Source organism: Phalacrocorax carbo, chromosome 6 (assembly GCF_963921805.1).
Source record: "Phalacrocorax carbo chromosome 6, bPhaCar2.1, whole genome shotgun sequence".
In the NCBI taxonomy this organism is placed as follows: Eukaryota; Metazoa; Chordata; class Aves; order Suliformes; family Phalacrocoracidae; genus Phalacrocorax; species Phalacrocorax carbo.
Window position 1 is genome coordinate 11,214,276 of NC_087518.1, and position 17,674 is coordinate 11,231,949.

The following is a 17,674-nucleotide window of genomic DNA, read 5'->3' on the forward strand; positions in this document are numbered from 1 at the left end:
CCCCATTCCCCTTCACAGTGTCCCTTCCGGGGCCATCAGCTGCTCCTGACAGGGTGCACGAAGCAAAGGAGAGCCAGGGAAGGAGAACAAGGGTAGTACAGAAGGAAGTGGGCTTCCAGGCTGATACCAGTTGCACATCTTGAACTCTTTTATTGTAAAACACGGCCAACGTGTGCAAGGCTCCAGCTGCCAGCCCAGGATCGCTGCTCCTGGGTGGCAGGTGGGCCCTCTCGGGTGGTGATGAAGCAGCCAAGGACACGGGGAGCTCTGGGCAGCCCACAGAATAATGGCACTTCCACAGCAAGAGCATCTCTCCTGCCTGGGGTAGCACAGGGCAGAGTGGCATGATGACAGACACAGACAAACCTCCTTCAGAAGAGGCGCTTCTCATATCTGCAAGGGGAGCAGCAAACCAGAGAGCCCTTTTACTGACCCACCTGACCAGGGCAAGGTCCAAAGGCATGGTTAAGAAAGCTCATGGCCTGCTGGCTCACAGTGAGGAAGAGCCCCAGCACACTGGCAGCAAGCAGCTTGTCTGCTTGTGCCCTGCTGCGAGAGGAGTGCTGGTCCAGGCTAGACAACAGGCTGCAGCTCAGCCCAACTGCACAGCAGGCACAAGGCCGCAGCACTTAACTTCCCCCAGTGCCCACCCCAGGGAGATGGGGATCCTGCCAGCAGCACTTACGAGTGGAGGCCATGCACCCCTCCTTCCACCTGGGCAGATGTTGTCCTCTTCTCAAACTTCAGCTCTCCCGAGTACATCATGGCTCTGAGGGGAAGGACACCTGTCATGTGCCGGCCAGAGTCCAGGGAAGACAGTGCTCTGGCACACATTCAGCTGGAGCAGCTGGGATGAAGGACACTGGTTCCTCCAGCTGCTCCTCCAGCCAGAATGGTCCTTGCTGCACTCCCAAGAGCCAGGCAGAGTAAGGTAACTCCAACATTTCAGGCCCAACCAGCAGAATATGCCACAGAAGACCATGCTCCTGCATCCTTGGGGCATCCTATGATGCAGCACCCATCGGAGAAGAGGGAAGAGGGCTACAACAAGGTGAGACCATGCAGATACACTGCAGCATGGGTGCGGCTTGCCCCGAGACCCCGAATGGCAGCACTGTGGCCTGACCAGAGCACAAGCAAGGGGAAGCACTCACCGGACTTGGGTCAGGCTCTTGGCACCAATATCCTGGCAGGAATGCTGGATCCCAGCAATCAGGTATGGAATGAACTTGTGGATAGAGCCCTTGTCCTGCACTGCGCCGGAGACCCCCTGGGCCACTTTGATTTTATCTGTCTCGCTACATGGGAGCACAAATCAAGGAATTTTGTGAAGCAGAGAAGCCCCAATAGCTTGATCTGCTACCCCAAAGCACCATCTCTTACCTGAAATACCGGTTCTGGCTGCCCAAGTTCTTGTCCATGGCATCTAGTGAGCCCATGCCACGGTACTTCTTCAGCCTAATTCCATCCGAGAAGAAGTATTCACCTGGGGCCTCCGTGGTGGCAGCCAGGAGAGAGCCCATCATCACTGGTGCGAGAAATCATCAAGCAGCACGTCAGCACCACGAAAGCTATGGCTGCAAAACCTTCAGGGTCCCTGAGCACAGCACTGTGCTGGACCCACCATGTTCCCAGCCACCTGCAGGTATAAGCCCTCATGCCCAGAATCAAATGCCATATGGAAACCTTTCCTAGAAGACTCCCTACAACATGCATGACCCAGCCACCTGATGCGCTGCTTACCTGTGGAGGCCCCGAGTGCGAGGGCCTTTGCGATGTGCCCAACTGTCTGGATCCCTCCATCTGCAATCACGGGGACGCCGAATCTCCTGGCGTATTCAGACACCTTGTACACTGCTGTGGCCTGGGGGCGGCCGCACGCCAGCACTACAGGTGGGGAGAGAGCAGAGGAAGGGTCAGCTCCCACGCAGCAGCGTGTTCCCTCCCCAGCAGGCCCCTTAGGCTTCCAGCACACACATGCTCCAGCACTTGGGAACGCACAAATCCTTGGATGCTCCTTCCCTAGGTCGAGTTGCAAGAGAAATGCATGCCCAGGAGATGCCTGCTGGGACATCCCCATGGCTCTTGACTCCAAAAAGCTGTGGGTGACCTTGAGACTGGGGTCTTTGATTGAATGCCTGGGATCAGCCGAGACTTGTGGCTCATCCTGGTGCACAGCAGACGTGGAGAGCTCGGGAAGGAAGCGGAGCAGACTCCAAAAGCCCCTCTCCAGAGCATCCCTGGCATGTAGCCATGTCCCACTGCTCACTCCCTCCTAGCAGTGCCATACCCCTTCTCCATGTACCCAGCAGCCATATGATGTGCTTCTTGCATGGAAAGGCAGCTGGCTGGGAGAGAACTGGTATGTATATATATGTATAAATGTATTTATATATATATACACACATCTGCACACACACATGCAGCAGTGGAAAAGGAAACAGGCAGGATGATTTGATGGCTTACAGGAAATAATTTATGTTCCTGCCCTGCAACATAGCATGGATTCTGTCAAGTTTAGCTGCCCCATGGGAAGGGAGTTATTAGCTCTGGATTTACCTGCCTTTCCCAGTTGCTAGCAGTTAGAGGCTTCCCGTTGAGTGAGGGGAAAACCAGCACAGGGCATGTCTTGTAACACATTTGTCAGCCACAGGCATGCATGTAAGCTGAGATAAGCCGCTCTCAGGGAGACTTCCCTTCCCCACAATTAACTGGAAGCCTTTTCTCTGGTCTCGGTTAGTCCAATACACTGGGTAGGATTATGGCCATGCAGGATTAGTAGTTCGGAGCATGAACTCCAGGTGAGGTTTAGCCTGCCTGGCAGCAGCACTGGCAGCATGCATCCCTGGCAGAGGTTTGCTGAAGCCAGGAGTCTGCGGTTGCTCCACTCCCAGTGCTCAGCAACAGCTGCTGAGGGAGGGAAGCCAGACTCCAAGCTGAGATCATGAAAGAATGGATTTTAATCAAACAAACTCAGTATTAAGATAGGGCTCAGCCAGCCAGGGAGAGTCTGCCAGCTATAACAAGAACACCATTAGTCTTAAAGAGATGGTCTCACTTGGTACTGCACTTCTGAAGGCTACACTGCAGCTGTAAAACACTGCAAAGAAGAGCCCTGTAGAGACGCACACCTGATTTTGGAGGGTCTAGAGCCTGGTGTCTATGGGATTGCACCCTAGACAGTGCAGGCCCTGCAGAAACATCACAACAGTGACCACAGAGACCAGCCCTTTAAGGAACAGCTTGGCTCAGGGCCCCTGGGAACACTGCATCGTTCTGACTGTCCCAGTGCCCAGCGCCACCGCTTCAAAGCGCAGGCTTCCAAAGCAGGGTTCAGAGCACACACACGCTCAGTGGTCAGGTGAGGGTTTGTCTTTTTTAGTGTATCTGCAAAGGGTGGCCCTACAAGATCATCTGCTAGAGAAAACCTTCCGGGATCTTCAACAGAAACCTCTTTTCCTTTGAGGGCAGCATCAGAAGTACAGAGCAGACAAAGCTGCACCCTGTGCTGGGCAGGGGAAGAGCCCTTTGTCTCCACACAAGGATAAGGCATCAGTGGGGAAAGATGTGGTTCTGGTATGCAGCTGCCAAGGTGGCTGTACGCAGTTAAGTCCCCCTGTAACGCCAGGGGAGCTAGCTCCAAGTGAAGCCTAGCCAGCGCACAACTTCCCCACAACCAGGGCCAGATTTAAAGCAGGATGGAGGACTGCTCAGGGATCACCTCCCAGCACTGCATCAGCGGGTCATGCCCAGCTAGAGATCCAGAAGATGCAGCCAGAAAGCTCAGTCAGGCTCCTGAACTGGATTTTGGAGTGGAGGGTGGACAAGCCTGAGTGCCCTCAGCTTTGACAATTCAGGCCCTGCTTTAGGAATTCAGAAAGGCTTCTCATCTTCCATTTCAGATTCAAAACCAGTATCCAAAGCCACAAAACCCCAAGTGCATCTACAGCTAAATTATCCTCAAACAAGCAGTAGGGCCATGTGCAGCCAAATCAGGGTCCTGCTTCAAGACACATAATTAGGGTTGGGAACAGGGCAAGTGACTTACTATAGGTGCCCGTGACAGTAGAAGGGCATTTGGGGCTGTGGGACTTTAGGTCTGGAGGGATCTTTGGAGCAGCTAAACAAAAACAAACACACATATTTTAGAGACAGAAGAACAGCAGCAGAACAAAGGACCCCAGCAGTGACCTGCTACTAGGAAGAGCATACGGTGTGGGACAGAGCTGACCTTGCAAACCCTTTCTAGCCTGAGCCAAGCTAGAGGCCAGATCCAAGCCAGCCAGGCCTGGCTGTGCACAGCGCATGCTTGCCCTACCCCAGCAGCCATCCAGAGAGGTGACCCCCTAACCCAAAGAGCTGGAGTTCTTGCCCTAAGATGGCCAAAAATCTGTGGAGCTGCGGTTAACAGTTTTGCAACTGCATCTCCTGTGAAGCACCATGTTCTACCTCTGCTCTGTTCCTGCCCCAAACCCAGCACCCAACCCCACCTCCTGTGACAGCTGGGAGAGGCACCCTCTGGAGATGTTCACTGCACTGCAGAATGAAGCATGCCCCAGCTGGTCCTCTGCCTCAGAGCTGGAGTAGGACACGTGTCCTGGTTCTGCTCTGGCTATGGAAGCATCAGCCCAAGGACACTGCAACCTCCCTAGAAAGGTCACCTGTGACAGACTGCCCTGACTGGTGAACCCCAAAGCAGCCAGCGCTCCCATGGCAGGCAAAGCAGGAACGCAGGCTAGGCAGGGCTGCTCAAAGGCTCCATGCCAGAATTGGCAGAGCTAATGCAGCACCTTCAGCCTCACCCACTCTCTGGCTGCCTCCCGTGGCATGAACCAAAAAGCAAAGCAGAGGGGGGCTGTGTTCGTGGGCTGCGGCACCTTGCACCACCTCTGTGCACCTCACCTGCCAGGTTCAAAACACGAGGACTGAGCCTGTCTTCAGTGCAGCCTTTCTCCAGACCTTGGGGTCATCCCTCTCCACCTTTTAGCTAAGGCCTCTGCCCCACTCAAGCTCTGGCTAACTGCAGAGACAAACAGTCAGAAATCCGATTTTGGCTTGGAAATTGCAGAAAGGCATTGAGCCCAGCTGACCAATACTCAAGCATCACGCACACTGCTGCCAGAGGGAAGGGGAGCACAGACGTGGGTGCACTTCACCCATAGGCACGGGGGATCCAGTAAGCCCCTCTCCCTGCAGAGCTGCCCACCAGCCCCATCTCACACCAAGCTAGCAGCTCCTCTCAGGCAAAGCCGTGTGTGCCACACCTGCTCTACTCAGTCTCGGTCAGTACTGGGAAATGCCTTTGCTGCTGCTGCCACCCCAGAGGTTTGACCCAGGTGAATGGAACGTCCTGGACGCAAGGGGTGAAAGATGGCTTGCTGTTGGACACTGCCCTTACAATCGGAGAAGTCCATCCTGGCTATGTTGCTTTTCAGCAGGGAATCTCTATTAAACAGATGTCTTCAGCCTATTTAGGAGATAGCTGATCTCTCTCACCTTCCTGTGTGATGCAGATGGAGCCACTGCCCATCCCGACTCTCAGGGCATCAACCCCTGCGTCAATGAGGTTCTTGGCCTGAGCAGCAGTCACAACTGTGGGGAGCAGAAACCAGTTTGAAGAGAAACAAGCAGATTTGCACGTGACACTGCTCTGCCCTGGTGCTTCTCCCATGGCTGCAAACACCCGAGGGCACCAGCCTATGTCAGAGCCAGGCGTGGCTGTCCACTGGTACCAGGCCTATTGGCAAAGCAGCAGTGAGTTTCTGTCCCAGCTGTCCCCAGTGGGCGAGATGACACTGGCGCTTTAGGCTACTCTGCAACACACACCCAAAGGCTGAGGTAGCAGAGGTCACCGCATGGTGCCAAGCACTCTGGGCCACACCAGGTAGGCAGGGCAGAACACAGATTACCAGCAGCACCAATAACACACCAGCCAGGTAAAGACAAGATTGCTGAACTCTGCTCTCGAGAGGCAGGGAAAATTTCCATTAGATTTCCATATTAAGCAATACTCATTATTATCATTAACCAAAATGTTTAACTGGTGTGTAGAAGAAGCTAATGGGTAACAGGCTACAGAGGACTGTAGCATACTGTGCTGCAGAACAAAGGTTTCAAAATATTTGCAGCTGTGGCAGCAGCAGGGTACTGCCCTGCGTCAGCCAGAAGAAACCATTTTAAGTTCACAGACATTTACCAAGACGACTGTTTCTTTCGCTTCCCTGCAGCTCCCTCTATGTCCAATAAACAAACACAATTTAAAGACAAGAACAGTCTTCAACACATGCCTACCATTTCCTCCAATAACTTGTAGGTTGGGATATTTCTCCTTAATATATTTTATCATATTGATCTGGAAGATGGAGTTCCCCTGAGAGGAATCCTGCAACAGAGAGAAAACCAATTTCAACCAGAATTTCTGCCAAAGATTACAAATACAGCTCTAGAAGAGCCTCAGATCTTTACTCTGCTTACTGGGGTCTCTGCTAAGCTGCCCAAGTAGGCAAAGTGACCCCTCAAATCGAGCACAGAACCAGAGGAGAAGCTGCTGCCAAGACAATAATGTACCTTCCCTGTGCAAGGCAGCTCATTGTGAATACTTCAGTAATATCCTGCACTTTTAAATCCTGTGGCTTCTACAGCAGGCAACAAGCAGCACATCTGGCTACGGGAAAGAACTGTCTGGCTCTACCACCAGGACGCCATCAGCCCTGTCTCAAAACTACAGGTGAAGTGGTGAAATGTTCCTTGTGAAACCCAGAAAGGCTGGTGGGCGTCATACATCTCTCCCTGCTGTGCAGCAGAGCAGCTGAAATACCAGACATCAACCATCGAGTGCTCAGGCCCTGCCAATCTTCGTGACCCGGCCAGGTCGCAGTGTCTGTTAAAAATTTCCAGCTGCAACACTGTTCAGCCGTGCCCTCGGAGCACAGCGGACTCGCAAGCTAACAACTGATGAGAAAACAATGTGCAAATACAGGCGGTGACGGCTGTGCCCAAAGGCTTACAGGCCAGAAGGGGAGACAAGCATAGCAGCTCTGGGCTGACCACTCCTGGACATCAGGCGGCCAAGAGAACTACACAGTAATGAACACTGAACAGTTGAAAGGAAGCTGTAAGAAGCCAAGTATTCAAAACTAGGTAGGAACATCAGAGAGGATGGCAGCAGACTGCAAGAAGCATTTGTAGAAGACTATTAGCTAACAGTGTTTCCCTTTTCAGCCTTCAGGGCTTTGATACACCCTACATACTCACTCAAGGTCAATTAAGTTCCCAGGCAAGAGGAATCCCTCTTATTTCAGGACTCCAACCTGAATGAGACTGAGGTCAACAAACTGTCATATTCTAACACAAAAGAGCCTATAACGAAGGCATTAAATGCCATGCTGCTGCCCCGCTGTCAGAGGGATTAATTCAAATTGGATCCTCAGCCCACCCAAACACCCCAGCCAACACGATGCCTGTGGGTGCCTCACCAGCACTACCACATCCACGCCAGCCTGCACCAGGAGGTCCAGCCGGTACTTGTCATCTTCGTGAGTCCCAATAGCGGCACCACAGAGCAGCTGCTTCTTGGAATCCTTAGAAGCCAGAGGGTAGTCCCGGTTCTTCTTGAGGTCAGTGCGGGCAATTATAGCCACCAGCTCATCATCTTCATTAACAATTGGCAACTTGCCTTGAAACAAACAGAAAGAACATTGCTGCAGGTTTCTGCAGGAGACAGACATTAGCCTGGAGTAGTGTGGCAGACCAGGAGCATCAGGTCAGCAGCAACTGGTGCAAGGCGGAGACTCAAAGAAGTATGTTACCAAATATTGCTTGGCCACAGGTGCCAGCAGCCCTGGGTCAAGAAACAGAACAAGGAGTTTGCAGGACCGGAGAAGGACTCAGTATCCTCACACTGACCACAGAAAAAGTGCATATTGTTTAAATAATTAGACCCATGACACCATGGTAAAAGTCAAACTACCAAACCCTGAAAGAGCTAAACTGAGTGCCAAAATGTGAAGGCCAGGGCAGAAAATTGAGGACGTGTGGCTGGACAGCCAGGCACTTTTCTACTCCCGGGTTGCCAAGAATCCCTCAACTTCAAAGGGGTTTGAGATGAACGCTTGTGAACTCTGTACCCTGGCAGAGGGCTGCGGGCACTCTCCTCATGCTGGAATGCAGCCCTCCCGCGTTCCACCCACGCACAGATGCGTGCCCACGTTCACCCACTACTTCTCCCAGCCCAGCGCTTCCATGAATCTCCCTTGTGTCACAGACATTCACAGGTACCTTTTTTACTCCTTTGCAGAATTTCATTTGCTTCTTTCAACATTACGCCAGCCGGGGCCACAACAAGATCCTCCCGCTTTGTCATAATCTAGTGGGAGGGAGAAGATAAAAAGTCACAAAAACTCCTTCGCACTGATCTGAAAATACCAAACCCCTCTGCCCATGTGAAATGCTCCACAGCAGCCGTGTGGGAGTGCTCTACAGACAAAGGAGCCCACAGCACAGCAACAGGCCTCCAGAAACACACAGGGACAGCCTCCAACATGCTGTCCCCATGCCAGCAGCGGCCGTCAGCCCCCCAAGCCCATCGGTGTAGTGAAAACATGAGATGGCAGAGGGCGTCAGCAAGCCGAGGGAGAGCACCTAGAAGCAAGGGATGGCTCTCAGATGACCCTTGTTTGGGATGTCACCCAAACAGCCCTCCCTTTTAATAAAGCGCAGGCAAATAAGGGCTGGAGACACCTCCAGGGTCCCATGCTGTTCTGGCAGAGACGCTACCCCAAGCTCGTTTTCAGGCAACAGTCCCCAGTGCACAGGCTCTGGAAGGGCTCTGCCCAGAATAATCCACTGCTGCTGCTGACAAGGTCAACAGGGCAAAGGAGATGCTTCAATCCAAACAAACACGCTCACCCATGCTTGCTCTGGCAAACAAGCACCAAAACAGCAGAACGGACACAAGCTGGAGCACAGGCACATCTGACGTGGTATACAGGAAAAAGGTTTCACCACGGCAGCGGCCAAACACTGGAAGAGCAGCCCAGAGAGGCAGTGAATTCCCCCCATCCTTGGGGATGCAGACACAGCCCCACACAACCTGCTCCAGCTGGGCACGCCTCAAGCAGAAGGCTGGATGAGGGACCTCAAGGTCCCTCCTCACCCGCAGCGTTCTGCAATCACAAAGTTCACGTGGGATGTTTTCATAAAAGGTTACCCAAGAAGACCAGGCGAAGCTAAAAGGGAACACTCCCTGATGCTCAAGGAAGGCAGATTAGTTGCACACAACAAAGAAAAGAGGGAACGTTTTAGTTATTTATACCACAAAACTAGACATTTTGCATCAGGAAGGCGGTGCACCCCACCTGCATCCCCCCCAAATCTTCTCTGTGACAGAACCTACATCTCAGGAAAAGCCTGAGGTATCACAGACATACCCCGACACACTCCCTAAGCCTGTGGGACCCACGAGCTTCCCAAGCTAGAGGAGACCTGTGTGTTTAACTAAATGGCAACAAACAGCTCAGCAAGATGACTGTTGTCATCTGTTGTCAACTGTTGCAAGTGGGGAAGAGATCTAGGAAACTCTTCTTCTCCTTGGCCTTGCCTGGTGACAGAGGCAAGCACCAACGGCAGCAAGCTTCCAACTTTGCAGTGCTGAATGATCCACATAAAGGATGAGAGGATATTCTTATCTGGCTCCTCTGAATGGGCCAGCATCACTTGAAAGGGCCATATGCACTTTTATAACCAACTCCCAGTTTAAGATTCTTGTTACAGGTATTTATAGGCGATTTTAAACCAAACAGGGATGAGCATGTGATAGCAGGTTTGGTCAGCAAGAGCTAAAAATAGTCGTTGAGTCAAGAGCAGAGGCTGGCCAAGAAGCACTGGTGGTGTAACCTGACAGCACCGCAGATCTACAGTTACTCAGCTCCTGTAACAGGAATGCCAGAACTAAGAGGAATCAACATTGGCATCACAGAGAACGTTCTCCTGTACGAGGGGAGCTTGATGGTGTATCAGGATAAAGGCTAAACTGCCAGTCTCCAAGTTCAGGAGCTTATTTTAAAGAGCAAGTAGCCTACAGAGAAAGGCAGTCCAGAAAAGGAAGATCGGCATTTGGAGGGTTTGCTGGGCACAGTGCAGCTGCTACAGCCCTGGCCAGCACCAACACGCTACGCGGGACCACAGCAGCAGCCAGGAGCACCAGAAAATAATGACTGAACCAGGGGAGGGCACCAGCTGTAGGGAGGACAGCTTCCACAACACTGAAAGATGACCCTGGCAGGAGCAGTCATGCCAATGCTAACTGCATGGCTGCCCTCCTGTACCTGCCCTGCAGGAGTCACAGAGAGCGCGTAAATGAACGAGACACTCTCCCCTGGAAATACAGCTAAAGGTGGACCCCCCCCCAGAGCTAATGCAGAGCTCCCTCCAGCTGGTGCAGCATCCTTACAGCCACACACTCACCCTTCTCCTTATCACAAGCCACACTGCTTCCTAACACAATGCTCGCACCCACTGGCTGCTCGTAAGCCCTTCTCACCTCGCCGAGAGGCAAGTCATGCTCCGACTCCTTCAGGAAATCAATATCTCGAGATGAGATGATCCCAACCAGCTTGCCCCCCATCTTCCCGTTGTCCGTGATGGGAATCCCACAGAATCCGTGACGAGCTTTCGCTTCAAACACATCTCGCACTCGGTCGTTGGGGCTCAGCACCACGGGGTCTGTGATGAATCCTTGCTCATATTTCTGAAAAGCAGCAGATTCAGCAGCCAGGCTAAGTGGCACCACCAGACCGAGCAGAAGCGGGACACATGCCCAGTGGTTAATGCGGCCACTCATAAAGGCCTGCAGCCGCCCAGCCTGGCCACGTGCTCATCGACAAGATGACTCCCAAACCAGCACCAAGGCTCACCTAAGCAGCGCTAGATTCCCAAGAGTTCCCAGGCTAACCTCCTTCCTGAAATTATGGGGAATACTCCCACACCAGGAGGACCGGCAGTCCTCAAATCCCAGCTGCATGTGGGACAGCGCCTGACACGAAACAAGAGGTTTGTGGAGGCAACCACGGTAGCGCTGCTGCTTTGAAACACCAAGATCCGGCACACTTCAGTGGTCTCCTCTGGCAGCTTCTTCAGCAGGGCCAAACCCCACTGCCCACCCCCACGAAGCGCCCTGCCAGTGCGGTTCGGTGCTGCTGTTCTAGCCACTCACCTTCACCTTCCGTACTTCGTTGGCCTGGAACTCCGGGGTGCAGTTGTGGTGGATGAACCCGATTCCCCCCGTCAGCTGGGAACACAAAGGCGGGCTGTAAATCACTGCGAGAATCATGTGGGCCTTTCAGCGGGAGGATCCACAGAGAGCCGGGGCGCTCAGGCCGCCCTCGGTGAGCCGGGGCGGCAAAGCAGGGTGCCAGCTTTGCTCCCTCGTGGGTGCTGGGGGAAGCGTGAGGCACAGCTCTGCGCTGAGAGGGCTGCAAGGGGTGCTCTGGGGTGTTCAGGGGACCCCAGAGCAGCGTGGGAGGCGCTGCAGGGGGGATCTCTAAAGTGTTCAGGGCACCCCCCGAGCAGACATCTTTGTGCCCCGGACAGCACTGGCACCGCCGGCCCGGTAAGGGCGGCGGGGGGGACCCCCCCGGGGCCGCACTCACCGCCATGGCGATGGCCATACCGGCCTCGGTGACCGTGTCCATGGGGGAGGAGACCAGCGGGGTTTTCAGGGTGATCTTCTTGGTCAACGCCGAGGTCAGGTCCTGGCGGAGAGGGGAGGCGGGGTGTGAGCGGCGGCACCAGCGGCAGCGCCGGCACCCTCCCCAGTCGCCCGCCCCGGCCACTTACCACCTGGTCAGCCGTGAAGTCGATGTATCCCGGGAGGATGAGGAAATCGCTGCGGGCGTAACGAGGGGAGAGGCGTCAGCGACCACACCGCCCCCGGCCCAGGCCCCGGCCCCGGCCCCGGCCCCGGCCCCGGCCCCACTCACTTGTAGGTGAGCCCATCGCCGCAGCTGAAGAGCTGCTGCGCCGTCAGCCCGTCGTCGGGCACGTAGCCGGTGCCGCCGCTGATGAGGTAGTCCGCCATGGCGCCGGCCGCCCGCCGCCGCCGCGTGCCCGCCGCGCCGCACCGCGCCGCCCCGCGCGCTCCCGAGCGCACGCGCGCGCCCCGACGGCGGCCGCGAGGGCTCAGGAGGTGCCCGCCCAGCGAGAGCGCGGCCCGGGGCCGCCGCCGGAAGGGGCCGGGCGCCGGCCTCGCTCCCTCCCGCCCCGGACGGAACGGGACGTGCCCGCACAGCCCGGCCCGGAGCCGCCCCGCGGGGTGCTGCCGCGGACACGCCGGAGAACACCCCGGGGACGCCTGTGGACACCCGGGCTCGGTGGGCGCCAGCCGCCTGCAGCGCTCCAGTGGCCCAGCCATGGAAGGGGCTTCGCCGCACCGGGCCCGTACGCGTTCCGGCCCGGTGAAATAGGGTCCGCGCGGGCGTCACCGGCCACAACGGGCCTTTTTGTATTGAAGCCAAGCAGCAGGTTCCATGTACAGGAAGGCAGCAATAAGGAGAGAGCCAGCCCGCGTGTAGGGCCCAATGCACCGAGGCACCGTGACAACCCCCGGCTTGGCTCACACAAGCACGGCCCAAACGGTGTGGCAGGTGCTGAGGAAATAGCCTAAAGAGTGCTAGCAGTGGGTGCCTCGCACAGAAAGACACCACTCGTGGGCCCAGTGGGTTGGGTGTTGAGTTCAACACTAAGTACTACAGCACCTTTGGAAGAAAGACGAGAACGTGCTTGTCAGATTTGTGGTGGATGCAGAGCCGGAACACCAGCACAACCTAAAGCAACTTTCTAAGTCAGGAGCAATCTGCAAGGATGGAAGCCAAGAGGCAGGAGCGAGGCAACAGTCTAGCAATGGGAGGGGAGCAGAAGGCACAAAGGAGAGAGGGAATCGCGCCACGGCAGCAAGTCCCGCAGGGGCGGATCTGGGGTGATCTCGGCTGGGCATTAGCCTCACGCAAGTCCCCTCTTCCCAAAAACACCAGGCTGAGCTGTACACAGGAACACTGTGAAGAGGATGGCCGTGCCATTCTGCATGCTGTGGGGGATTGGTGTAGCACCTTCCTGCCTGTGCGGTGGAGGGCAGCTAGAGGGAGGATTTTAGAGAAGAGCAGGAGCAGGGAGGACTGTGCCTGCAGGAGAGGGACAGGCACAAACAGATCTGCCGTAGAGGAGAGTTGCAGGAACTAGCGTTTGGCTGTTTCCAGGATGAAGATGTTCCCCTCCCTGCAGACCCATTTGGGTGTCAGGAAAACTGTACTATGGGCTACAGAACAACCTCCTCCTCTGATGGTTGGTTTGCTTGTCGTGATATACCAAATCTGGCTTCAGAGCACCAGGGAAATGAGATGACCAGACACCTTCTCACCCTGTCTCTCTGAGACAACCCAATATTCAACAAGTTCATAAAACTAAAGGACTGCAGCAGATCATACTGCAACAGATTTAAGTCTACTCCAAAGATCAGCAAGTAATTTTAAGAAAACACAAGTGCTACTCGTGTTACCCAGCTATAGGACACAGGAAATGTGAACCAAGACGTCCGTTCAGGTCTCCCAAAATACTCAGAAGCAAATGGCTCTTGTATGCTCTGAGGTTCGTCAGGGGATGCATGGCTTCCAGAGGCCCTCACATAACGAAGAACAGGCAGCCCTTGTGTAGTTAAGAGCCAGTGACAGGGATCTGCAATACCACTTTAAGCTAAGAGATTGGTAGCAATCCTGTTACTACTACTGTGAGTGGCAACATCAATGCCATCTTCCTACAGCCATGTGTTAACAGCACTTGTCCTTATGCTATGCTCTGAATTTCACAGGGTTTCAATTCTTGTTCCCTGACAGTCTGCTATAAAAGACTGCATTTCACCCTGGTTCTACTTCTTTATGTAATTCCTGGGTTGATTCTCAGCTAAGAGTTGATCTCACCTACCCAGATGCTGATTTCCCATTGTTTGCAGTTTACTTGGGCTACAGAGCGGTACAAAAACCACTGTCCTTTGCAGTAAATAAAGTGTCTAGGCTCACACCACTGAAAGCAGTGACCAGTAAAGGCACTGAGATACTCATCCTGGAAGGCCGAGTTCAGAAATGCAGCCTTCTACAGGAAAATAACACCTGCCAAGGACACGCACTCTCAAGTCAGCGTTACCTGTCACAGGACCAGCAGAATGGGAGGCATCATGCCAGACCAAGATCAGTTTAACAGGTCTCTCTACCCTTTATTTTAAATAAGGGCAGCGCTAACAAAGGTTTGCTAAGCCTATCGGGGAGGCACACACTGATCTCAGCTGTTACGCCAGAGCATGGGCACAGCAGTAAACAGGCAAGTTGGCTTCTGTTCCAATAGAAACACCAGACAAAGTTTAATGGTTCTCAAACAGACTACAACAAAGGCTGCAGGGAAAAACATTTTATTTCCAAGCAGATTACAAAGAGCAGAGAATATAAGAGTAAAATTAAATTAAAAAAATAGTTGAGTGCATCTCTTTAAAATGATTTGTAGTGTGAGTTACTCACGGGGCAAAGCTACTGGAGAGTTCTGAAGGTCACTTTGCAGGATGCCAATCACATGTGCTGTTTAGACCAGGGTCAACACAGGAGGGACAGACAAGACGTAGTTTGCATATAGGCTGCACACTCATTATCAAGCGAGGCTCTGGGCTGCAACTGGACCCTGCCCTTCTGAAACATCCCCTCCACCTTGTTCTCTGCTGCTGTTCCCTCTCAAGTTCTAGACATGGTTTATTGCTGCTGTAAGTAGGCTCAATCTGCCTCCCCATTCTGATGAGCTCAAACGAGAACGGAGAAGCAGGCAAACATGGCTGCCACGCACAAGGTTATACAGGGAAAGTGACTGCAGCGCTGAGAGCCGAGCTTCAGCCACACAACAAAGGGAACTGACAAGTAGGGGACACAGCAGTTGCTTCAGAGATTTTTGGGGCAGCATGTCAGTAAGAATTCTGGAAGAAGATTTGAGATGCTCCTTAAGGTAGGAAGATGCTTGAGCTGAGAAGGGCTCTTTCCTATGCATTGGCACCAGTGAAACAGAACAGGCTGAAACATCAGGTTAAGGTACATTCCCTGTAGTATTTGAGAGGAGCAGCTCCAGCAAGAAGATGGGGGGAAAAGCCCCATATAGGGTGGAAGACAGTTTATATCCCATTTTATCAGCAATTTAAGAGTCCAAACACTAATTGCAAGTAAGTCACTATTAAACTTGGATGAGAATGCAGTTGGGTTGGACTGCGCAGCACTCAGATCAGCAAGAGGATGAGCAACTATAGTATTGGCAAGTCCTCCACCCCACATATGCTCAGAGGGCTCTTTTCTACCACTTTTGGATCTGTTCTTATCACAGCATGGATCTAATCCATTCTATGTACACCGATGCAGACAGTAGCCCCAATGCAGCTGAGAAAAGACTCTCAATTTTTGCCCTAGAAGCAATGGTGCAGAAGAGGGTTCTTATTTAGGGATCATATTAAGTCTTTTTTTTTTTTTTTTCATTGGCCCAAAGCAGAACAGTTCAGGACCTACTTCAGACCTTGTCTCCCATCTAAAATCCAGATCTCTAGGGGTGAAACAGCTAACAGATGAGAGCCCCATTAAGTTACTTAGACCGTTCCCTTTACTCACCACTCTAGACAGGAGTGAAGAGCCACTCTCTAGTCTGCTCTCCACTGCTTCAGCCACTACCACTTAGAGGAAATGCTTGAACTCTTGAAAGTAAATGAAAATCTAACGGTGCTGTGGACAAGTGTGTGAGGCTACAGGTGTCCTTGGGAAAGCAACACTATTAGTGTCGACAGAGAGGACAATACACGAGTCATGTCAGAATGTGAAGTGCTTTACAACAGTCAGTCATGCTTTGCTTTATATGGTTCCTTTCATACCACAGGGACAAGATGAGCATAGTTCGAAACCAACAGCGCAGGGTCTCTAGCTTTATTTATTTAGAGATCAATGTATTTTCAGCCTGTCTCATACAAGGCATAGGGCATGGAGAGTTCTCGTTTAATATATACAGGCATACAAGAGCTAGCAATTTGGCACTCTCGGAGCCGAGGGGGAATGCCCTTTAAGCAGCAGCCAAGCTGGTTATAGGAAAGTGTTAAAAAAGCTATTTTACATGTTTGACTGGGAACATTTCCCAGAACTTGGATAGCAACCCTAAGCCACAGCACTCTTCTGTGCTACTCTGTGCACGTCTTCCTACAAGCCCCTAAAAGGGAGCAGATCATGTTCTTCACTATCAAAGAACGTAGTATTTATATTCTAGAAATACTGTACCTTTTAGACTAGCTCCAGACAGCCAGACTAGAAGCTAGGTCCAGGAAAATAATCCTTAAGTCACAGTATATCGATTGTCTCTAAAAATAGGGAATGAAGTTAACACGGTGGACATTCTGATGAGACAGTACAGAACAGTACGGCAGTCCACTTCCGCGTCAGCAAATCCCTCTCCTATGTATGTCTGAACAATGAGAAAATAATGGAAACACTTCAGTCTGTCAGGGCAAAAACCAATCATCAGATCTCCACAGCTCACCACGTGCCAAGTTCCCCCACTCTTAAGCAGTGTAACTCAAAGATTAAGGAGAACTCTTCCCCTACAAAGATGTTTAGATCATCCTGCAGTTGAGGGTAGTAAGGAAAGCGCACAATTTAGAGTTTTCAGGTAATGTGGAATTCTGTTTCCCCAGAAAGCTCAGCTGAAGTATCTGTTCACCCCTAACCCAGAACTGCCCTAATGTTCTGTCAAGTTATTCCAGCTTCTGGCAAATTTTTGGGGTAAGAGGTGACTCCCAAGGCCACCTAATGAAGCGACTTGTACACTGGGTGTCTGGCAGATGACTTCAACACCCACTGCATTTCTGATGGAGATGGACAAAGCAGCATCTCATGCTGAGGAACAGGCATGCTGGAGCTAGCTTCCCATGCAGTATTGCAGAGCACATGCTGGGTCTTGAGCACAGGTGGCTGCAGTTTCTCTCACATCTTTGCAACTCTCTTCAAACAACAGAACCCAAAGAATGGTCAAAAGAATGGGAAACCCACTCTGTGCAGGCCTATTGGGCATCCCGAGCAACAAGCACACCCAGCTGCTTGAAACAGTGGAAGCTTGCCCCTAACCATGCCCTTAAATGCTTAAATTGGGGCCAGAGGGGGACATTCCAGTCACTAAGATACAGCGAAGGGATTGCAGGCTTCTGACAGCTAGTGCAGTATTAGCAATCCTGACAGCTGTCCTACCAGGAGGCAACTGCTGGCTCCCAATAGCAGAACTGAGCTGAAGGGGTGTGTTGCCAGCACTTCACACCACCTAGACACCATCTTCCCAACTTACCCACCAGGATCTGGGCACCAACCATGGGCTATTTTCTCCTGGCATAACTTTGAGAGCAGACACTGAGCTAAGAGTCTACTTTAGAGTACAGGTATGAGTAAACAACAGTGCCTTGCTACTTCACCTCTGCAATTAAATTTGAGCAGAGTCCTATACAGGGAACAAACCACTCATGCTGACAACCAGCTCAAGTGCATTTGCTTCCTCATGAACACCAATTTCAATATGAAGCACTGGAGGCATCAGGACTCTCTGTAAGCCCGCACACCTTAACACTGATCAAGAG

The 17,674-nt window shown here is 52.6% G+C and overlaps 1 protein-coding gene across 2 annotated transcripts; it reads right to left on the minus strand.

The window, feature by feature from the left end:
* Positions 1-126: 126 nt before the first annotated feature.
* Positions 127-12,155, minus strand: IMPDH2 (inosine monophosphate dehydrogenase 2). Of its 2 annotated transcripts, XM_064453633.1 has the most exons (15): positions 11,979-12,155; positions 11,836-11,884; positions 11,649-11,750; positions 11,213-11,287; positions 10,541-10,747; positions 8,278-8,365; positions 7,476-7,675; positions 6,292-6,382; positions 5,497-5,592; positions 4,049-4,120; positions 1,744-1,887; positions 1,384-1,528; positions 1,155-1,298; positions 686-769; positions 127-393 (listed from the first exon to the last, which is right to left on the minus strand). In XM_064453633.1, the coding sequence occupies exons 1-15, from the start codon at positions 12,074-12,076 to the stop codon at positions 372-374; spliced, it is 1,617 nt and encodes a 538-aa protein (XP_064309703.1). In that variant the 5' UTR covers positions 12,077-12,155; the 3' UTR covers positions 127-371. The 2 variants fall into 2 exon arrangements, with proteins under 2 accessions (XP_064309703.1, XP_064309704.1); XM_064453634.1 differs by lacking the exon at positions 4,049-4,120 and having other exon boundaries at positions 11,979-12,154.
* Positions 12,156-17,674: the final 5,519 nt, after the last annotated feature.